The sequence below is a fragment of the Leiobunum rupestre genome, chromosome 2 (assembly GCF_980474605.1).
Source record: "Leiobunum rupestre chromosome 2, qqLeiRupe1.1.hap1, whole genome shotgun sequence".
Lineage (NCBI taxonomy): Eukaryota > Metazoa > Arthropoda > Arachnida > Opiliones > Sclerosomatidae > Leiobunum > Leiobunum rupestre.
This window is the reverse complement of record NC_143385.1, coordinates 12906427-12927692: the sequence shown is the minus strand read 5'-3', so window position 1 is coordinate 12927692 and position 21266 is coordinate 12906427. Positions and strand designations below refer to the sequence as shown.

The 21266-nt window shown below is 34.8% G+C and overlaps 1 protein-coding gene across 1 annotated transcript; it reads right to left on the bottom strand.

Annotated features, from left to right (window-relative positions):
* Positions 1-426: 426 nt before the first annotated feature.
* LOC149956140 (uncharacterized) lies at positions 427-19939 on the bottom strand. Its single transcript, XM_090166779.1, has 8 exons — positions 19799-19939; positions 8503-8603; positions 8299-8386; positions 5900-6061; positions 4094-4262; positions 3795-4009; positions 2791-3071; positions 427-640 (listed from the first exon to the last, which is right to left on the bottom strand). The coding sequence occupies exons 1-8, from the start codon at positions 19937-19939 to the stop codon at positions 427-429; spliced, it is 1371 nt and encodes a 456-aa protein (XP_090022905.1).
* Positions 19940-21266: the final 1327 nt, after the last annotated feature.

Sequence of the window (21266 nt, the reverse complement as noted above, 5' to 3'; positions counted from 1 at the left end):
ATTATAATAATAATTATTAATAAAATAAAATGAAATTAATTATTAATATTCGAGTTAAAAGAGACCATTCCTTTTTAATAAGCTTTTAAAAATATACTGCAGGAAGTAGCAATTTAAATTCCTGCTGTATTGTATAAGCTATAAGCTTCTAACTTCATCAGAAAATTGCTTTAGCTTTTTATAGCAATTTTTTTCTTTAATTGAGAGAGTGAGAGAGAAAGAGAAAGAGAGAGAGAGAGAGAGAGAGAGAGAGAGAGAGAGAGAGAGAGAGAGAGAGAGAGAGAGAGAGAGAGAGAGAGAGAGAGAGAGAGAGAGAGAGAGAGAAGTATTTGAGGTCAAAGACAGTAAATGCAACTGCACTTCCTTAATTGTATTATTAAAAACATAATAGCAGAAAGTTAAATTTACTAACCAATGCAACATATTTTAATTATATTTTCTAAACATAACAATGAGAAAAGAAAAAAGAAGTCCAATTAGTAGTAGTATGAACGCTGCTTCGAAATTCTTCAAAGTAAGTACGGTCTGTCCTTGAGATATTTCCTTCTTCAGGGATTTGGGAAAAAATCTTTCACTTTTCAAATACGTTTTTAGTCCTACGGAATAATGAATCAAGTCGCCTTCCGAATACATCAAGGAGCTAAAGGAACAAACATATTAAACATGTTTCGTAATAAAAATAAAAATGAGAAAATAACCACATTTTGGTAAAGAAAAGCCGTCGCCTTTTATCAGTGTTTAACTATCATAGTTTTTATAACTAAGCTGTTCTCAGAAAACATGCCTTCCGTTTAAAACGTGCAAACCATTAAAAGCGACTGAAGCGTCGAAAGTGACTGCTGCTCTACTTTAATGGACTTAGCCTTAGAGTTTGAAAAATATTTAAAATACCAAATTGGACTTTCTTTTTCAAATTTAAGTAGCAAAAACTTAAATTTTCTCAAACACTATATTATCTAGAAATGTGAAATTTTCAGTATGTACACAATCGGGAAAGGTCGTTGTAATTTGTAAATTTCAGAAAAACCATGACATTGTTCACGGTTTTGGATTTTTTTTCACGCTAGGTGGAAGACGAAAACTTCAATGAACAAGTTGTAGAGCATCCACGAAAACCTTAAATGAAATTGGTTTGGTCGGAATAGGCCAATTTGTCATTAAGTCATGAAAAATAACAAGTTGGTAGTAGGAGGCCTAAAGGCCTAAGCCTTTTCAGAACTTATTAAAAAGAAAACCTTTCTAATTTGTAATGCGTGTATGACTGCAAAAAATTACCATATTTTAAACTAATTTTTAATATTGGTATTTCATTTTGAGATCAATAAACAATTTCCGAAAGTGCTACAAAATTTACAAATGTACCTGTCTTATACTAAATGAAGTTCAATAATTCCACCATCCGCTACTTTACATGTACGTGCGCGATACGGCATATTTTGCTACTTCGCTAGAGCCTGGCGTCTTATAAACTTCCTCCTTCACAAATCCCCACAGGAAAATGTCCGGCACTGGACCGTTCCTTCCAATCCAACGCCCAGGTAACTTGGTGTTAAGGAATTGTACCACACCTCTTTGCTGGTTCATGTTTCAACGCTTTTGCAACTTCATTCTGTTGTAAATCCAAGTAGTTACTACCCCTATTAAGACGATTCGGTAGACTAAATGATCTCTTAGTAGACCAGCCCAGACGTTGAAGCTAAATAGGACTTGATTGTGGTGTGAGTGCGGATTTTCATCGCTCCAAATGTGGTTTTTCTGTCTGTTAAACGGGCCGTCTCCCGAGAAGAAGCCCTCATCGGACACGAGGAGCAAACGGAGGACAATTTTCATTTGCATCGGCTTTGGTATTGAACTACTTGAACAAATCCAATCTTAGTCGCCTATCACCATCGCTAAGTAATTGGTGGAGCGTGGCACGGTATGGATGAAAGTTAGGGTGGTCAAGGACACTCCCAGGCATAATACCTTGACAAGTCAAAATTGGAGAATTTCATTATTTTATTTGCTCGAAATTAGGCGACAAAGTAGGCGATGATTGTGTCTTCCATGATAATGTTCTGATGTTCCCGTCCGTGGAATCTGGGATTCACGTTGCCATCATCTTCAAAGCCACTAACAGCACGGATAATAATGTGGTGATCTGGTCGACTGTCAGTATAGAAAATTTGAAATAACTAACTTACTAGACATGCGTTTTGATGACCATCACCGTAGTATAACTTTTCCATCTTGGACCACTGTTCGCGGCTATAACGAGGCATACTGAACTACGTTGAGATAATGATTTTAATAGTGGTGACTCCACACTTTTAATTCTTAAATGGAAACCTAAATTTCAACGAAGTGAGTAATGCAAAAAAAGCTTTGGGAAATTCAGTTGGCATAAATTAGACATTGTTTTAGACTTCTTTCAACCTAATATTTTAAAAAATTTAAAACTTTCGGAAATTGTTTTTTCTTCAAAATTAATCACCAATAAAAAAAGATAATTTTTAGCAGTCATACAAACATTACAATTTAGATAGGTCTTTTTAAAAAGTTGCGAAAGGGCTAAGGCCACCTACTAACAACTTGTAATTTTCATGACCTAATATCTCAGTGTGACCAATTGAACTATTCTGACCAAACCAATTTCATTGAAGGTTTTCGAGTATACTTGTTCTATGACAGTTTTCGTCTACCACCTAGCGTTATTTTCTGAAATTTACATCAACCTTATCCGATAGTGTACATCCTGAAAATTTAACATTCCTAGGTATTATAGTTTTTAATGACTCAAATCATTCTTACAATTTTGTGAAACGGTTGATTATTTCCTTTTGTACAGATCGGCGGATGGGATACGCCATTGGCTGCTCAGCAAATAATTCTTGAGGCAAATAGAAAGGAGGCTCCAGGCCCGGTATGTCATTCACAAAATACTCTGCAAATTCCAGTAAGAAATTCTTGGAAAATACCCCAACAGCTTCTCCTTTGCCAATCCTCAAAATAGTTTCTCCCATGCCCATACCCTGATTCGAGATTCGTTCGAACTGACTTCGCATACTTTTAACGGTCGGGTCTGTACTTTTCTAAGAACATTACAGATTATTAACGATTAAATATTAGACCAGGTTAAGAACATAGCCTAGTTCCTGAGAACGTAACTTCCTAGAAATGTGTCCTATCTAAGCATGTTTTTTTATGATACATCATAAATATCGAACAAAATCATTACCATATCTACCATCTAGGGCTAGGAATAGAGGTTCATTTGTGTGTTTAATGTAAACCTTTAGGCCAATCAAGAGCCCGTCGTTTATCCTTAACTCTATTCATAAAAAGTTTCCGGGATTATAAATTTTTGACCGGCGTGGAAAACTATTTGTCATTTATAGATAATTATCAACCCAAAAATTATTTTTTTTTTTATATTTGTGCTATTTTTGTTCAAAATTGTTTTTGCTACCGTTTGGGGTCAAATTACGTAATCACAAAAAGTTTTTCCCTCGGAGCTGATCGGTCAACTTTAATATATGTATGATTAAATAAATTAAATTAATAATAAATAACCAAATGGTTGTTAGTTTCTAGCAGGAACATAAATACCCGATACTTCGCCTTACTGTTTCTTAGTAACTAAGATAAGTTCTTGGAAACATAAAAATAAATATTTTTTGTTTATAAAAATAACATTCACACATGCTTTTATCCCCAACATTATAAAAAAAATAACTATTATATTTTCATAATCAAAGTAGGATTTGTCCCTGTAACGCTTCACCCATCCCCTGACTAGGTTTCCGATCACTTACTCTAAGCAGACTATCCACCGGTCCATTAGCCATCGACAAGATTTTAATGCCTGGAAAGTCTCTTAATTGCAATAAATCTTGAAAATATTCTTCTTCGTCCCCTATCGTTAGTTTGGTCAAAAGCTGGCATTTGTAACAGTTCGCTATCAGAAATGCTGCCACAATATAAGTGCACCAAACAATCCGTTGACTAACATGTCTTGATATTGTTGCATCTATATTTGAAAAAGAAAAACAGTAAACTACACTAGCTACCGGGAATGCATCGATTTCTTATTAATGAAACTGACTTAACTCACTTTGCAATACGAGTAACGAAAAAGCCATTAGAACATGTTTAAAATATTGTTTCCGGATTGCCTGTAGTCGTGGCTTACGAGAACTAGTATTTCGTCTAACCCTTAATCGTGACAAAACCAGTGTGGCCGCTGGCAATAATAATAAGTTGAAAAGAATTCCAAGCCACAACTAAAGAAGGAAAAGTAATAGTAATAGTAAGTAATTAATTGTTAGATTTCTTAATTTCAAACTTAGTAACGTCAGTACGTGGTCATTATTTGAAATTGCTGTCAAGTAGAAAACATGTAACTGTACCATAACTAAGAATGAATCGAATGAGCTGACTTTGTTGCAAAACCTAGAAATTCTATCTTTATCCTAACTCTAATTTTATCGTGTTTTGACTAATGGGGTAACTTAAGAAACGAAATAGAGAATTGTCAAATTGAGTAGTTTGTCTTTTGGAATGATAATAGAGCCATAACGGCCCCCAACAAATATTTGTGCACAGGATTCACTTAGGTTTGTCCGCCATCTTAGTAAATTATCTCCATTAATTTAAAAGACGCCGAGATGCAGTAAATTTATCACCATGTAATTTTTTTAGAACCTGGTTAGTTTTGAAATTTTGAAGTCCGTTTCTAGCTAATTAAGCTACGTGTAATAACATATTATTTTAAGGGCGAAATTGTTATTTTTAGAAAATTTAATATTGGAAAATATTACTAACATAGGCAATTTGACGACTTAAATTTTTATTTTAGCCAGGATGTTTTCCTTTATTATAAACGATCAGTACCGTGTAATTTCCCCAACTGAATTACGAAAGAATTAGACGATCAAATCCTGTAATGTGAATTTCATTGTACTAGCAAGAAATAACTCATGGAAAAGTTTTAAAGAACTTAAAGGCAGTTATAGACTAGATTAACACGTTGCAGAGCGGATTACACGTTGAAAATGGAGGGTCAATAACACAATTAGGTGTAATTCTACCCACCGCTTAGCTAAGCACCCTTTTATAAAACAGATTTTTTCATTTACAATTTTATATCGCACATTAAAGATAAAAAAATTTAGTCACCGGCAAGACAAAAAACCCCACCACTGAGTCCATCAGAATATACATTTATACAGCACACTTAGCACCAGGATGCCACGACTAACCTAATGTATCTTAGATTCAGTTTAAGTGACGGTCTCAAAACATCCAGAGTTGCCTACAAAAAGGCAATGATATTCGTACCCATCATCATAGAATTCGGCGATTCCAATCTCCAAGCTTTCCTACCGCCATAATTCTGTACTATTCCATATTCCAATTTGCGTTTACCACATTAACAAATGTGAAAAGTCTCAACTTCATTTCAATGGCAAGTTACACATTTAAATAAGATAAATGTATCAATTATTGGTACCACAATACCAAAAATAATCTATATTTCCACCAGAAATCAGAAAAAATTACTAATATTAAAGCAACCCATTCTTATTTGAGCTCTTAAAATTCAATGAACTACTACGTCAAAGCCTTTCTGTTTCGCAGATATTTTACAACGTGCGCATTCACGGTTGTGATTAGACCAATTTCCATTTAAAAAAATTACTGTCAATGAATGAAAGCGCTAGCGAAGACTAAAACGCTTATATTTTATGCTTATACTCTCAAGTTAAAATCTTACCGAAAAAGCTGCTAATTTCCTAAATTTAAAATTTTTATATTATTATTGTAAATAATTGTGCAAACGAGAAATAAAATCTCATTAATTAATAAAATTGTAAATTTAATGAGGATATAAATTTTGAAAGTGAAGTAGCTTTCATACCTCCCTTCCAAATATCGTGAAGAGAGCAAAATTATTTTCTATTTTCCGTATTGGTTCTCCAGATATAAGGATCCAGGAACAGTAGGCCACCGGAAACGTGTATGTCAAATTGTCGAAGCCATCGAAGAAATACGGAACAGGAAATACAGACACATCCGCTTTCTAAAGAATATTTAAAACAGGCTAAGTCTTAGGTACACAGGGTATTCTAAATTATTCTTTCTTTACATTTTTCTCAAAATGTATAACACAAAATTACGATATTTTCATAATGGATATTTAAAATTTTTAAATTTCAGAGATATATATCTGTTTCACGGGTATGGGCAGACCAAAAACAGCCTCGAGAAAGGTATACGGCATACCTACACACGTTCAAATTTGTTCATTTCGATCAAATTATTCATAGTTCTCACTATGTAATTCAGTCGTGAAAATCTAGTAATTGCCTAAAATTTTTTAAAATAATTTAGTATTCACCAACACGAGTTTTGAAGATTTTAGTAAATCGCCATTTGGAAATGGATTGTTTAAAAATACCTCCTCTCTGCCAAAACAACGTTGTTCAAGTGGTTCGCAGCAAGTGTCGATCCAAGGTGAGCATAACATCGCCATGAAAGTCATCGCCTACTTAATAGTATACCCTCGATCAAGCTAGCCTCACTGTAGTGACATACAAGTTTAACTTACCTCCGATGTGACTTTTGAAACAGATGGAGAGTCATATATCACGAATATCTCGGGTTTTGGATTTACTCTTCGTTTCCTAAAGTTATTTCTCGAAAGATTGCTAATTCAATAGCCAGTACTACAACAGTATAGAATGATGTTATGTCAACTGGAGATTAAAGTAGTAGGACGTCTAGTCAGGGTTTGTCAGCGTTGGCTCAAATTTTCTTCCAAATCGTTTTAAAGGACAGATGGACTATTGATCCAACCAGACGTGGAATGGTGATCGCTAAACCAACCAGACGTGAAATGGGGTAATTCCTTACCAATTAGTTTAAATTTATGAGCTAGTCTGACGGTGAATCGTCTTTTAAGCCAATTATCCTTTCATAATAACGAAATAGCGAACCAGTTGAACGATATTCTGTTAGCCGAATACAAACGTCTTAAAAATAATAATCAGCTAGGCTAATTCCCTAGGCACTACCTTAGGCCTAAGTCACCAAGTGACTTTTAAAGCCATTAATTCAGGTGGCCGGGTTACAATGCGGAGGAGGGTGGTAGCAAGACCTTCATGCCACGTGAGCTAACAGCTATGTTCCAGCGTTAAAATACAGCAGCACTTCATAATCGTGATGTTCTGGAACATCTACCAGTCGAGCCTACTCAATGATGTATTCTAGGGAACGATCGCATTCACAGGTCACCAAGATACCCATACCTCACAAAAGACGAATGGGCTTCTTCAAGGATGGAGTTTACAAGACACCAGTTACGAGTCTGGAATGTTAACCTAAGAGTATTTGTGTTTGCGGTCTTGTAACTCCGGATATGATCCATATCTTTGCATAGCAAGGTTTATCGTGCTGAGATTTGTATTGCCGATGAGGCAGGAATTAAGGTACTATACATTTTAAAGTTTTGATTTAGTAAAATCTCTGTGACCTAGATTTCATCAAAAATGTGTTTTAAATGTTAAGAACACACTAACATTCCCATCATACTCTAAAATGATTTCGCAAAAAGTAATTTGTGGAAGTACCAACTTAGTTTTTTCACGAACTTAAAAAGTGGTGAGAAATAGGTCATATTTGATAGTATAAACTTAATTTTTACCTATTCGTATTGCCCTATAACTTTCTCATTGAAATGTTTTTTCAACCACCTACTAGTAAAAAAGTATTTTTTATAAAAAAAAACAGTTTCTATACATGTATAACTCCTAACCTTGTTCCATTTTGAAAATATTCACCCTGAAAATGTCTTGGTTTTATAGGTAACTTATAGATAAATTTAGTAGCTTAATTGTCATTCTTAATAAATTCTAAATTCGCTCTTACAAAAAGATAAATCAGGAGCTCATCAAAATGAAAGTATTCAACTTAAAGCAGCGGCTATCGAATACTCGTATGTCGACATCATCAACAATTGGGAATTTTGTAAATATGGAAAAGTTGCCCAGACTTATGGTTTAGTTCAAGGCGTTCATTTAGTGTCGCATTGCACGATTGGTGGATTAAAAAAAAACAATATTTCCAGTAATATCCATTAACGCTACAATTTTCATGACGTAACACGTTCGTATGGTTGCATCTACGAAACCACAGTTAAATACTCTTAGCTTTATAAACTGATCGCTAATTTAATGCACCGTGAATTAGTAATTTTGTTAACATTGACTCAAATTGGGAAAGCTCTTTTGAGTATTTAAGAAAATGTTTTATCGATACATCGGTGACAACGGCGCCAAGAAGTCCTGTCCAGCTTCCGTTGACCAATCCTCCCAAATCGTATTCCTCCATCATTTCAAAGGAATAACTGGAAACCAAACATTAAAAAGAGGGTAAACCATTTGCCTTGCGAAGCATTAATCACAGTTCGAATGAGGACTGTTTTTAACCAGAACTAGTAAAATTAACGGTCTATGTCCGTACCTAGTATTGATCCGTGGTAGTATTTCTTGTGCCATTTTTCCAAGGTGACCTTCGAAGATAAAATGTCCGTTTTCGAAGTTGTCTTCAAAGTAAGACGCCAACTTAAATTGATATATTGAAAAAGAGATTTAGTATGAATAATAATTTAAAACATACGCAATATTTGAATTTTAATAATTTTAAAAGTAAACAAGGTTTAATGGATTTTGATTACGGAAGAATATTCATGTAAACATTGGCCTTGATTGGAATTAACAGAAGCACGTTACAAAAGAAGTGTTGATTTCTGTATACTTCTAATAATTTTAGTTCGAAGGTTTTTTGAAATGTTTTTTTTTTTCAGAAAAAGTAATGCAAGACAAAGTCCATAATAGAGATATTTTCTAAAATTATTATATCGGGAAAAAGGTTTGTTAATAATTTAATATTTATAGGCGTTATTTATACATCGTTTGTCTGAAAAGCTAACTTTCACTGAATGCGGTCTTTGTGTGTTCCTTCTTTAGACATTTATTATATATTGTGCTATTAATAATTGTTCCAATACCACGCTCTTATTCTTCATTTAACATTTGTTAATCTAAATTTTAAGAGTAGAGTTCCTTTTCCTTGCGCTGGGGCATATTTTTGACCATTTTTAATTTAATTTTCAATTAGATTAACTTTAAAGCATTCATATCTCAAAACATAAAGGACTAAAATTACCGTACCTATTAAAGATTCTAGAGGATTGTAAGCTATAGAGAAATTCAGTTGTTCATGTTAAAAGAACAACGTCATACTACAGATAGAAATACCATTTTTACCAACACACTTTGTTTGGGGTTTTTTGGGAAGTAAATTATTGTAGGAAATTCCAATTTAATTTGATTAAAGTTTTTTCAAATAATTTTTTATAAAAATTTAACCGTCGAATTTAAACTTTTATACAAATTTATACAGAATGGTATTTAAAAACTCACATATGCCGCTGTAGCTCGTAGCATTTTCAATAAATTCTGGTTATTGTGAAAGCTGTAAAAGTATTATTTATCCCGCTAAAGATTAGAAGTGCTAAGCACGACCATCGTTAAACATACATGTAAGTGCCATAAGTGGGGTTTTATGTTCTCTTATTATTGCGTGCAATACACCAAAATTAATGCTTTGCGTTCACTAGAACTTGTCGTTCATTCTTGAATCCCCAAGCGTTTCAGACGGGGAAAAAGTATTGTAGCTAGCTTGGTCTACTCCTGCATAATTATTATTATTCAAAAGTCATTTTTAAAACTAACCGTGATGCTTATATTACAAAATTATCACTTATTCGTATTAGTCTACCTGAACATAAAATACTACGATAAATAAAATCAATGGAAAAGGAAAAACAATTGTTTGCGGAAGACGTTTCTTAATAAGGAGAAAGCACGTTCCTTCCTATTAGTTTTACTTGAGTAAAATTAAATCATGAAAGAGCACTTAGTCATCGGAATTAGAACTGAAATAGAAAGTTATTACTCGAATATTTTTATAAGTAAACACAAACCTCGTGTCTGAGGGTTCAATAAACGGAATATAAAATTTAATGCACATAAAATTAAAGGTTTTGTAGTGGTAAAAACTTACTTTTACTAAATTAAATTATGATTTTAATAATTAGAGCAGACTCATGGACTGATAAATCGGTTGGATAATATTGAAAAGCGGGCGACTCCATAGTTATTTGATACATCCAGGGTGCCATAGTACTTGGGCAGTTATAATAGTTTATGAAAACCTAAACGATACTTAGCACATATGACTTCAAAGACCTCGTCCGTTGCTACGGGTCCAAGTTAAAAATGTTTTTAAAGGGTATCAACTGCATTTATCCTACCAATTTACGAAGTGATAAATATCTATGTCTCTATATTGCATATCGAACATCCAACTGCGAGCTCTGTGGGATTTAGATTATCTTCACTTTAGCGTTTGTTAAAAATATATTTTTGCAAATATTCAATCAACCAGAAGAAGCTGTATTCGCACAAAAACATCATTTTATCTTAATAATTAATGAACCATAAATAACTAAATCTTTATAGACGGATGTATGCTATACAGATAAATTTCGTTGTAAATGTAGAAAAAAAATACTTTATACTGGAACCTAGGAGGAACAAACACAAGGAGAACGCAGCTAGCCTTTAAACACGCTAACGCAGTGTCGTGTACAAATTTCATTGGACGAGCCTTTTCATTGAACGCTATACCCGCAGGGGAGTAAACAATTTCCTAATTTTCCTTTCCGACGGCAGCAGGCGCTAATGGTCTATCCAATGAAAATTGTACGCAAGAAAATGCACGACTTTTGACGGGTTGCGTTCTCCTTGTGTGGGATGCTGTGTTGGTTGCCACTAGCTGGAGCTAAACCTACCTTTAATCGGGACCCCTAAAGATGTTATGCGGATTCACTTATTTTCAGTAATATTGATCCAGGGCAAATATTAGAAGTTTACTTTAGCACCGCCATCGTAAACATCAAAAAAGTACTTAAGGTTGGGGGTTATATGTATAATTTTTAGAAATGCGTGCATTTTACATACATATTGTTATGCCCACCTCAACAGGCTTTAAGAAGGAAAGAAACTTAGTAAAGTGCTAGTTAGCTCTATTCCCCCATAATTATTGATTTATTTTTTACTGCATGCAATATAAGAATAAAATGTAATGAGCGTCGTGATTAGGATCACTTTTGTTTGAAAGTAGTTTTTCAACCTTTCCGTTTTAAATAACACCGTTTAGCACGTTCCTCATTGCTATCGCACCTTATCGATCATGGTATTTGGAACATATGGAGCAACTAGCTTTTATTTAGTTTAATTAATCATATCTGACTTTGAGGGTGTAATACCAAAATTGTATAATTAAATAATTAATTATTCACTTATTAATGGAAAATAATTCAGTTAAGTTACTTACAAACCAAAAGTTTGAAAATTATAAAAACCAAAACATACCAAATGCCATGGATATTGCTTAAAATTTATTACTAGGGTTATTTTGACCATAGAAACCGAATTTTCAATTTTCAAAAAGATCCATACCGTGGGTTTGAGATCAAGTATAAGGGGTTTTTGAAGTTTGAACATCACACCCTATTCTGACCCTAGTGTGTCTCTGAAACAGTATGGCGTAGGAAAATGAAGTTAATTTTATTTGGTCGAAAAACCTACCAGCGATTTATGCCAGTAATATATAATCAAGTTTGAAATTGGTAGATTCTATATATTTTTAGCACTTTTTGATACAATAAAATTGGAAGTTTAGTTTCTTAGACACCTAAGGCATTTCCATAAAATAACGTGAACTTCTTGCTTAAGAACAAGTTGGGCCATCGCAGCAAATTTATGGAAATGTCTATTTAACTGAATTCCAATCTCTTGATAAATTTTGTAGAATATAAATGTTATGAGACCAGAGACAAAACTTAAAATATTGTACCAAGTGGAACGGTTACAACTCTTAACTAGCTTTAATTGAAAAAAAAAACATTCAACCAGTACAGTTCTCACGATTAATCACACCGAATGATTGTTCATTCAAGGATTTTTAACATATTCTAACTACGCGCCCTACTAGTAACATTTTTAGGTAACCATTGTTTTCTTATGTTATTAAAGTTCTTTTGCATTCTGTGCGCCATTTTTATGTAACCATTGTTTTCTTATGTTATTAAAGTTCTTTTGCATTCTGTGCGACATTTTTATGTAACCATTGTTTTCTTATGTTATTAAAGTTCTTTTGCATTCTGTGCGACATTTTTATGTAACCATTGTTTTCTTTAGTTATTAAAGTTCTTTTGCATTCTGTGCGACATTTTTATGTAACCATTGTTTTCTTATGTTATTAAAGTTCTTTTGCATTCTGTGCGCCATTTTTATGTAACCATTGTTTTCTTATGTTATTAAAGTTCTTTTGCATTCTGTGCGACATTTTTATGTAACCATTGTTTTCTTATGTTATTAAAGTTCTTTTGCATTCTGTGCGACATTTTTATGTAACCATTGTTTTCTTTAGTTATTAAAGTTCTTTTGCATTCTGTGCGACATTTTTATGTAACCATTGTTTTCTTATGTTATTAAAGTTCTTTTGCATTCTGTGCGCCATTTTTATGTAACCATTGTTTTCTTTTGTTATTAAAGTTCTTTTTGATTCTGTGTAAGAGTTTTAAGTAACCGTGCGCCTCCAATTAGTGAATTCACTTCTGAGAAAAATAAATTTATATTCGCTCTTATTCTGAATTCAATGGCTTTAAGTACGGCAACCACTAAAATAACCAATAACTAATAGCTCCACACCATAAATAAAAACTACCTGGGCTAATATTGGTAAATGTAAAGACGACTGTAACAAATTTACTTCTAAGAAATCACATTTCATTTTCAGACGACATTTAAATATTTAGACGGTAGAGTATGAAATGTAGACAGTATTAGGCTTTTAGTGTTAGAATTACAAGCCATTGAAAAGAAGTTATATTTGGATAATTATAAATTTATTTTTAAAGCCTTCGATATTAATATTACAAATTTGTAATAAAATCGATTAAAAAGAGAAAGATGATAATTTTAAGGACTTGATTGCGTGATTTAACGGGAAAATGCAACTCCGTATGCAGATTGATGAGATCCTTGTCACTCAGTTGCCAATCCCTAATCATAAAAAAATGTAACGGTTTACATCTAATCGAATCCACTATAAATGGCGCCATCGCTAGATTGCAACACATCAAGTACAATACAGAGTGTCCAATGAAATAATTAAAACGTGCAACAGTGTGTGAAAATCGGAAAATTCTGCACATTATCGAAGTCGTATAATGAGTATCTAACATAATTGGACACTCGATTTTCTTGGAATTCAGTAAAACTAGGATTTGTAGAACCAAAAATGTATTTATTTATACTTAGCGATAATCAATATGTCGAGATTACTTTTAGCGTTTCTCCAATTCCACCCGTTGGGGCCCCCGGTATGCTCCTCCGCTTCAATGAAATCAAATAATACTGCAATCTCATTGCTTCTTAAAAAGTTTTTCGACGCGATTAACGCTGCGGCGAGGACGCAAAAAGTTAGACCACCTCCTCCGCCCCCCCCCCCCCCCCTCTTAGCGTGAAGGGGTTAGGGCCTCAACGTGTCCGTCGATTGTCTCGACATATTCATTCTCCCTGAGTATCAATAAATTCAATCTTGGTACAAGACCAATGTGTAATAAATAATTAGGCTCAATAATATAGAAAATAAATTAGGGGCCTAGTCAGAGGAAGCATGAGGTAGCTATGCTACCAACTATCGCAAGTGTGATTACAAAGTGATTAAATTTCAAAATTAACCAGATGTTTCATACCAAAAATTACATCATCACTACTTATAGGTGTAAAAAACTTTCGGAAGTCAATGACGTCGTAGTGAAGATGTTACTTTCTGTATAAAACATGAGGATGGTAATTTTTACATACACTTGAGGTACGGACGAGCCGAAGGAAGAGGATATGAAGCCCGTAGATTTTACCAAGAAACCTCCCCTAATAGAAGAATACCGAATAGGTGAACATTATTAAGTGTTGTCAACAATCGCGAGAGGGAGTGCGAAACGTTCCACTTGATGTAGAAGAACCGGTTATTACTTCATTTTCGAACTACGTTTAAATTTTTGGCTTTAAAGAAAAGATCTGTTTGTCTAGAATGTTTCAGGTACTGACAATTTTCGATGACGAGCCAAGTACAAGTACTCCTCGAGTTGGAAGGCAGCTGGGCTTAAATCATGTCATGGTGTGCAGATTTCTACATGGGCATCGTTATCACCCTTACCACCTTCGAAAAGTCAGCCTGAAACGAAGCCAACTATCCTTGCCGTATCAACCTCTGCCAGTGGTTTGTGGACAGTGCACAAGTCGATCCGCAGTTCCCAAGTGTGATCCTACGTTGCGATGAGAAAAATTTATATGGTATTCTCAATTTGCACAATAACCACCAGGAAGCAAAAACAACCCTTACGGAGCTGTTGTCGCATCGCACCAAGAGAAGTTCAGTCTCAACATCTGGTGTGGCATTGCTGGAGCATTTTAGTGGGACCCTACTACCTTCCGCCTAGTCTAAATGGAGAGTCATACCTAGAATTTCTTCTACGAGGCTTACCAGAGCTACTGTAGGACGTTCCGTTAACGACTAAACAGCGAATGTGGTTCTTGCAAGAAGGAGCGGCACCACATTTCAGCCGTGCCGTAAGATTTCACTTTGATGCGACTTTTCCTGTGAGGTAGTTAGGTCGAGGAGGAGCCATTCCGTGGCCGGCAAGATCTCCGAATTTGAATCCATGCGATTTTTATCTTTGGGGACATCTCAAAGACTTAGTTTACAAAACCAAAGTTGAGATGTTAACGACTTACGGCATAATTGATAGATATGAGACCTTGTTGTTCTAGACGTCATACCCCATTCTCCCCCCTTTTAACGGGGCAAACGGAAATAAAATTCGAGTTACGGTACCACCTTTCTTATAATCATGGCCCTATAATATAAACCATTTAGGAAATTTTCGATGCTTTAGGTAACTTTCATTACCTAATCTAATTTAAGGTTAATAACCCCTTACATCGGATTAAAATAGGTGAGTGTACATAAAGAAAGATTTAACAAATTGTTTTTATCTAAAGATTTAAATTTGATTCGGGGTCCGTTTATCTAAAAATCTAATTTTAAGAAGCCAGGCATTAGCTATTAATAGTTTTCTTTAACTCTTTTAAGTGCTTTAAATAATAATCACTCGAGGCAAAGCGATACACGTTAAGACTAAATAAAGATGGGTTATTCCATTTCCGAAACCTGGTAAGTACTTGTGTAAGGTGCATTTAATGGCCTGGCAGAGACGACTGTCTCATTAATAGAGTTAGTTCCCATACATATTTATGATCCAAGATTTAAGTTGGTGGTAATGGACCGATACTACAATATCCCGACTTGATTCATTAACAAATTTTGAAGATTATTAAAAAAATAATCCCGAGGGCATTAATGAAATTGTGAAAGCCTTCCAATCCGGTAACAAAGCTATGGAAAATGATGATACTGCCACAATTAATGAAACTTGAGAGATAGATCTTTCTGTACCAACTTACAAGGAGACGACCCGTGGTGTAACACACCGATTTGGTTCGAACTCGGGGGTTTGGTAGAACTTCACGTAAGTTGAAACACCCTAAAGGGAAATGTCTCCATAGGCAACCGTTTTGCCATGGCAACCAAAAATGTTTTTGACAATACAAAATGGAAATTTTCCTATTGAATATAACATGGGAATCTGACCAAATGTAAGGGTACCCCCCTGTAAAGATTTTAATCAACTTTCTTATTTCTATTTTTAGCATTTTCAAAAATTAAAATTTTCTACAGGGGGACCCTTAATATTGGTCAGATTCCCATGTTATTTTCTATGGGAAAATTTCCATTTTGTGTTGTCAAAAACATTTTTGGTTGCCATGGCAAAACGGTTGCCTATGGAGACATTTCCCTTTAGGGTGTTTCAAGTTACATGAAGTTCTACGAAATCGGTGTGTAACACCTCGGGTCGTCTCCTTGTTAGTGGAAGCGTATGCATGGTAATAAAACAACCTAATGGTTCGGAATTGTCAAACAGCTCTGAAAATTGATGCGCACTTACCCTGAACTATACTTTCAAACAGTGACACTGAAAACTGGATATAGACCCACTTCCAATTTTTCGGCTTTTCTTTTAATTCTCATTTTGTTTTTGTTTACGCCGGTTTATTAAAATCTTTTTAAATATCGAACTAAATGAAATAGAGGTACAGGGGTTAAATTTTGGGTTCTACTCAATTCTGCAATTCTTTCAAATTGGAGTAGCTTTCTACCAGTTCCAGTTTTTCGGCGTTTTTTGTTTAAAATGTGTTTGCATTTTCATAATTGAATTTTTACTAGAACAGTCAAATTCTATATGAGAGTAAAATTAGTTTCAACTCGCGAATACTATCTAAATTTTTTTAAATTACTAAAAACAAGTTGAAAGAAATTTTAAATAATATAATTTTATTTAATCCACGACTTTTGTAAATATAATAATTTAAAAATATGTAAAAATTCTAAATTAATATTTTCGTTCACAAGCACGCATAACCGTGCATTTCACGTGAACTTTTGCGCATTTGCTGGTCGTACAGTTGTATATTTTGCAGTTTCATTTTATTAGGTAAGGCAAAGTAGTTGCTTCAGGAAGGATTAACCAAATAGCTTTCCACTTATTTTCTCTGGCCTCGAAATATGACGCTGCCCCCATATTATGTTACCTCTAATGTGCAGGAGTAAGGCGCTATGAGTAGGTGGAAATTGATGTTGCAGAGCTTTGTTCACAGACAGAAAATTGGACGTGCGATCTAAAATAACGAATCGCTCTGAAGTGGCCTAGCATTCTTATGTTATATCCAGTGGTGTAGTCCTAAAACAAAAAGAACCGGGGCGCTACATGGGTACGGCCAACTTCTATTTCGCGCGTAATCGAAGTTGGCTGTACCTAGGTAACTATTGGAAATTGTTATGGTATTTTTCTGTGGGCAAAATTTATAATAAATTCGCACACCCCTTTATTCGAGAAACACTATTTACGAAATAGAAGCAAGGCGTGCCCTGGTAAGTTAAAAAAAAAGAGGCAGGGCGCGCCCTGGAAAAATGGAAAAACAAAGGCGGGGCGGCGCCTTGCCTTTGGAAAAAGCACCGGGGCGACGCCCTGGCCCGACTACACCACTGGTTATGTCTTGGCGATTTTGTAATTAAGAGCATAACCGAAGTTAGCCATGGAACGTATTCCAGGCTGTTCGTGTGACTTCATATTATGATTAATGTTTCGTCTTTGTAATACCGTTGGAAGTTTTGTGAAATTTAATATACGTTCTTGAAATTAACGTGAGGTTGCGTTAAATAAAACACTACACCTAGAGTCATAGACCCCCTTTTTTTGTTTACACCAAATGCACAAAATAATAATTGAATTGAATTGAATTGAAACGAACGTCTCGAGAAAGTATTTAATGAAATCGTCCTCTTTTATTTCAATTCTAATATCTAGATCCCAACATTCAGACTCTAAGAAAAACTGAGTTTGTAATTCTGGAGACTTTATTAAGCTGTCTATTGTAATTACAAAGACCAAAGAGTTAACATAAATCCGAGTCACGTTTTGGACATCGTATGCCCTGCTGCATAAACATGCCAAATGTTATACCACAGATATAACGTTGCAGTCGGATACCTGAAGGCGAAATGAGTGTTTGGATAGCTGCAATCGAGTACACGATATCGAAATGAGTGTTGGGGTAATTATAAAGCAGCTTAGAAATTTTCGTTTCAAACTCTCAGCAAACCCTCGCTCCTTTTGCTCGTCTCTCGTTCTCGGGCAAACGAAACCCGAAATAAGAAGGGCCCCCTCCCCGCAGTCGTGGTATCTGCTGCACCATCGCTACGCAACGGTGTAACTTTCGCGATAAGAATTCAAAAAGTTGGGTTTTGTTTTCATCGACCCGTAGAAGGAATTGGAGAATTGAGTAGAACCCGACATCTAACTCCAGTACTTCTATTTTATCTAGTTTGATTTTTAAAAATATTTCCATGAGACGGCGTAAACATAAACAAAATTATTATTTAAAATGGCAAATATATATATATATATATATATATATATATATATATATATATATATATTACTAAAATTTGCTCGGTACCAATTGGCTAAATTAATTCTAAAATCGAACCAATAGGAATTTTTATATAATATATTTATCCATCTATAGTTCAGGATACGTCTTTAAAAATTTTCAGAGCTGTAGGACAATTCCGAACAATTTGTTAAGATGCGCACAAACTAAGTGTAAATTTGGGCACAGAAAAAATGGCTTCCAAGGTGTCTTAAAATGTCCTTCAGGTTTTTCAATCACCATTTTTTAAGATAGTTTGAATATTCTGAAAATAGCGGAAGAAATTGACCTTGTCATTTAAATTATCACGGATAATAGTAGTTAATAAACTTTATATAAAATCAATCTAAGTCCTTAATAGTCAAGTTTCGCAACAAGAATTTCCTCAACAAATTATCTCATAAACTGAACTTGATGAAACCATTCAAAAACTTCAAAAACTAACCAATACTGAACTCAGTCTTGGAAACTCAGAATAGTGATATGCCCAAATTTAAACATAATAATCGCTATACCCTCATTATTGATAATTAAAGATAAATAGATGTTTTTATCGTGTAAAAAAGAGACTACTTAAATGTAGCGCCACTCCATTCAAGAATATGTCGAGAAATGAATAAGTAGTTCGTCTGAGGGAAAAAGTGCTTCAATATCAAAACTCAAGCGCCAATTTGGCAGTCGAAAATATCAAAGAATCTTTATTAAAGGAGGGCAGGAATTGGATAAAGATACAGATAACGTTTTTGACATCTTGTAGAAAGCGCTTGAAAATGGAAGTCAAGATGACAAGATAAATGAGATTGAAATTCGAGGATCAAACGTAATGAAGAATTTCGAAAGCTTTTCATGACAACACAGCTTGAAAGGCTACAGCTAAAACACTCAAATCGTAATCGGTGGCATCCTTACGTACTGCAATTATGGTGCCTAAATACGTACGAGAAAACCCTATCACTGTATTATGTTTTGGACCAATAGCTGGCATTCTTCAATTGCCTTGAAAAACCACGCGACATTTCTCAAATTTAGGCTCAGAGCCAGGATTTATCGCACATGTTTGCAAGAAAAAGAAATAGAAAAAAATTAAAGCAAGTGACGGCTCGATGTGAAGTAGCTCTTTATTCCACACATGTCACTAGCGTCAAAATCAAAACAAGATACTTAGTTATATTTCGACCCAAAAGTACCCCTCGAACTAATTGGCTCGTTTGTAAGTTGCACAATAGCTTATATTAATTTTAACAATATATTTTATATGGGATATATAAATTAGGTTGAAGTACACTAAGTAGAGTATAAGATGTCTAATTATAATACTCTATACCAAGGTTCTCTGACGACGTTATTGGTTACCTATTTTGAATTTAAGCTTCCTTTGCCATAAATAGATGGCACCACCCTATCCAGTAAAGTCATTTTTTCAAAGAATCGGATAGATTCATAGCCATCTCTAATAACAAGGGCCTTATCATGAAACAGGTGTCAGTGATAAACATTCTTGAAAATAGAAACCTTTAAAGTAACTGTGGGCTTTAAGTACACATGGCTTAATTGGATGCACTACAAATTACGTCTCTTAAGTTTCGAAGGCGACGTCTCGCCATTCTTTTGACTTTTCTTCGGACTGGTTCCCCGGAACTGGGTTTCTTCACTCTCTCCGGTCTTTCAGTCGAGTCCCTCTTTTTCTCTTTTTTGGTCCTCTGTTTTACCATTTTTGAGTCATGCCCGTTTTTGACAAAACTCCTAGGCCAATCAAAAGGTTAAAAGCTTTCTCCTGTGTTAGAAGTTAACCCGAAGGTCAGCGTCAATACGAGGACGAGAGTAAGTCGCGCTTCGATTTCTTTCCCAGGGAACGCCAATCCATTTGCACATTAATAACCCACCAAAAATATGCACTTGACAGGTTTTATGGCAATAAACGTACAATACCTTGACATTTCTAGGGGAAAATAATATTAATGAGGTTAAATGGCAACGTCTGGAATTTCGGAGAAAAGGTGGGGCATTTAGGAATTTTTAAAGCCTCGGCCGGTTAAGTCAAAGGGCAAGGAGACGAGTAAAACGCGGCCGCTATCCTACCACGACCCTTTTCGACCCGACGCTTGGGGCTATAACGTCGCCTGGGAGTTCTACACAAAAGATCTAAAAAAAGGAGAAGTTTACCGCGCGTCCAGCACACGGTTCGAGCTCTTTCCCTTCCCAAAACTTTGGCCTAAAACCTTTTATCAAGCTACTATATGGAAAAGAATTCTAGAAGCATTTGCAGATATTCCTGAACCAACAGATGGTTACGGTTGGAAAATGGACGGAGAAGTTCTTGATATCCTGTGGATGACTGGGCAACCAGCTCCAGATATATTGGCTTGCAGGTGCCCTCGTGTTTGTCGTCCAAATGAGTGTACTTGTATAATAAACAATCTGAAATGTACAGCTGCTTGCAAAAGTTCCACTTGCACAAATATGGTCGAAGAAGACGAACAATACGTTCAAAACGCGGAAGACACAGATTCTTCCGATAGTGGAAATGATTAGTTAGATATTGTATGTTAAATAAAATTTAAACTTCACATTTATATGATAATTTTTATTTTATTTCGTGCACGATGAATAAAAAAGTTACCCTAAATTAAATCGTCGCCCCAGGCCTGTATACTTAGAGTTATAAATACGCCCCTATTTACCCAAGATAGTTCAATGTAGCAACAAATAATATAAAACGTCCGTATCTTAAAGAATATAATATTTAAAAAAATATTATTTGTAATTGTCTATGAAAAAGATAAACGATTTTTAAAACACCAAAAATCACATTTTTAATTTTAGGTGTTAGATGGCGACATATATCACAATCATTTATAGAGCATGAATTGTAGAACTTCTAAATGGTTTTCGTTCGATGTATTGCACATCGATGTCCGACAAATAGAAACGGAGATATGACATCTTTCAGAATCTCAATGGCCGAAATATTGAAACGGCCGCCATCTTGGATAACTGGACGATAGAACCCCACACCACCTCTTTTCCTAAATCTCAAGT

Bases quoted from the DNA above. Each gene is read 5' to 3' on its own strand.
- LOC149956140 (XM_090166779.1), bottom strand. From the start codon at position 19,939: ATGGTAAAACAGAGGACCAAAAAAGAGAAAAAGAGGGACTCGACTGAA. The intron at 8,387-8,502 runs GTACGGACATAG...TTTGGTTTCCAG, and splicing joins CTACCACGGATCAATACTAG to TTATTCCTTTGAAATGATGG. The intron at 6,062-8,298 runs GTATCGATAAAA...AATATTCTTTAG, and splicing joins TTGGCGCCGTTGTCACCGAT to AAAGCGGATGTGTCTGTATT.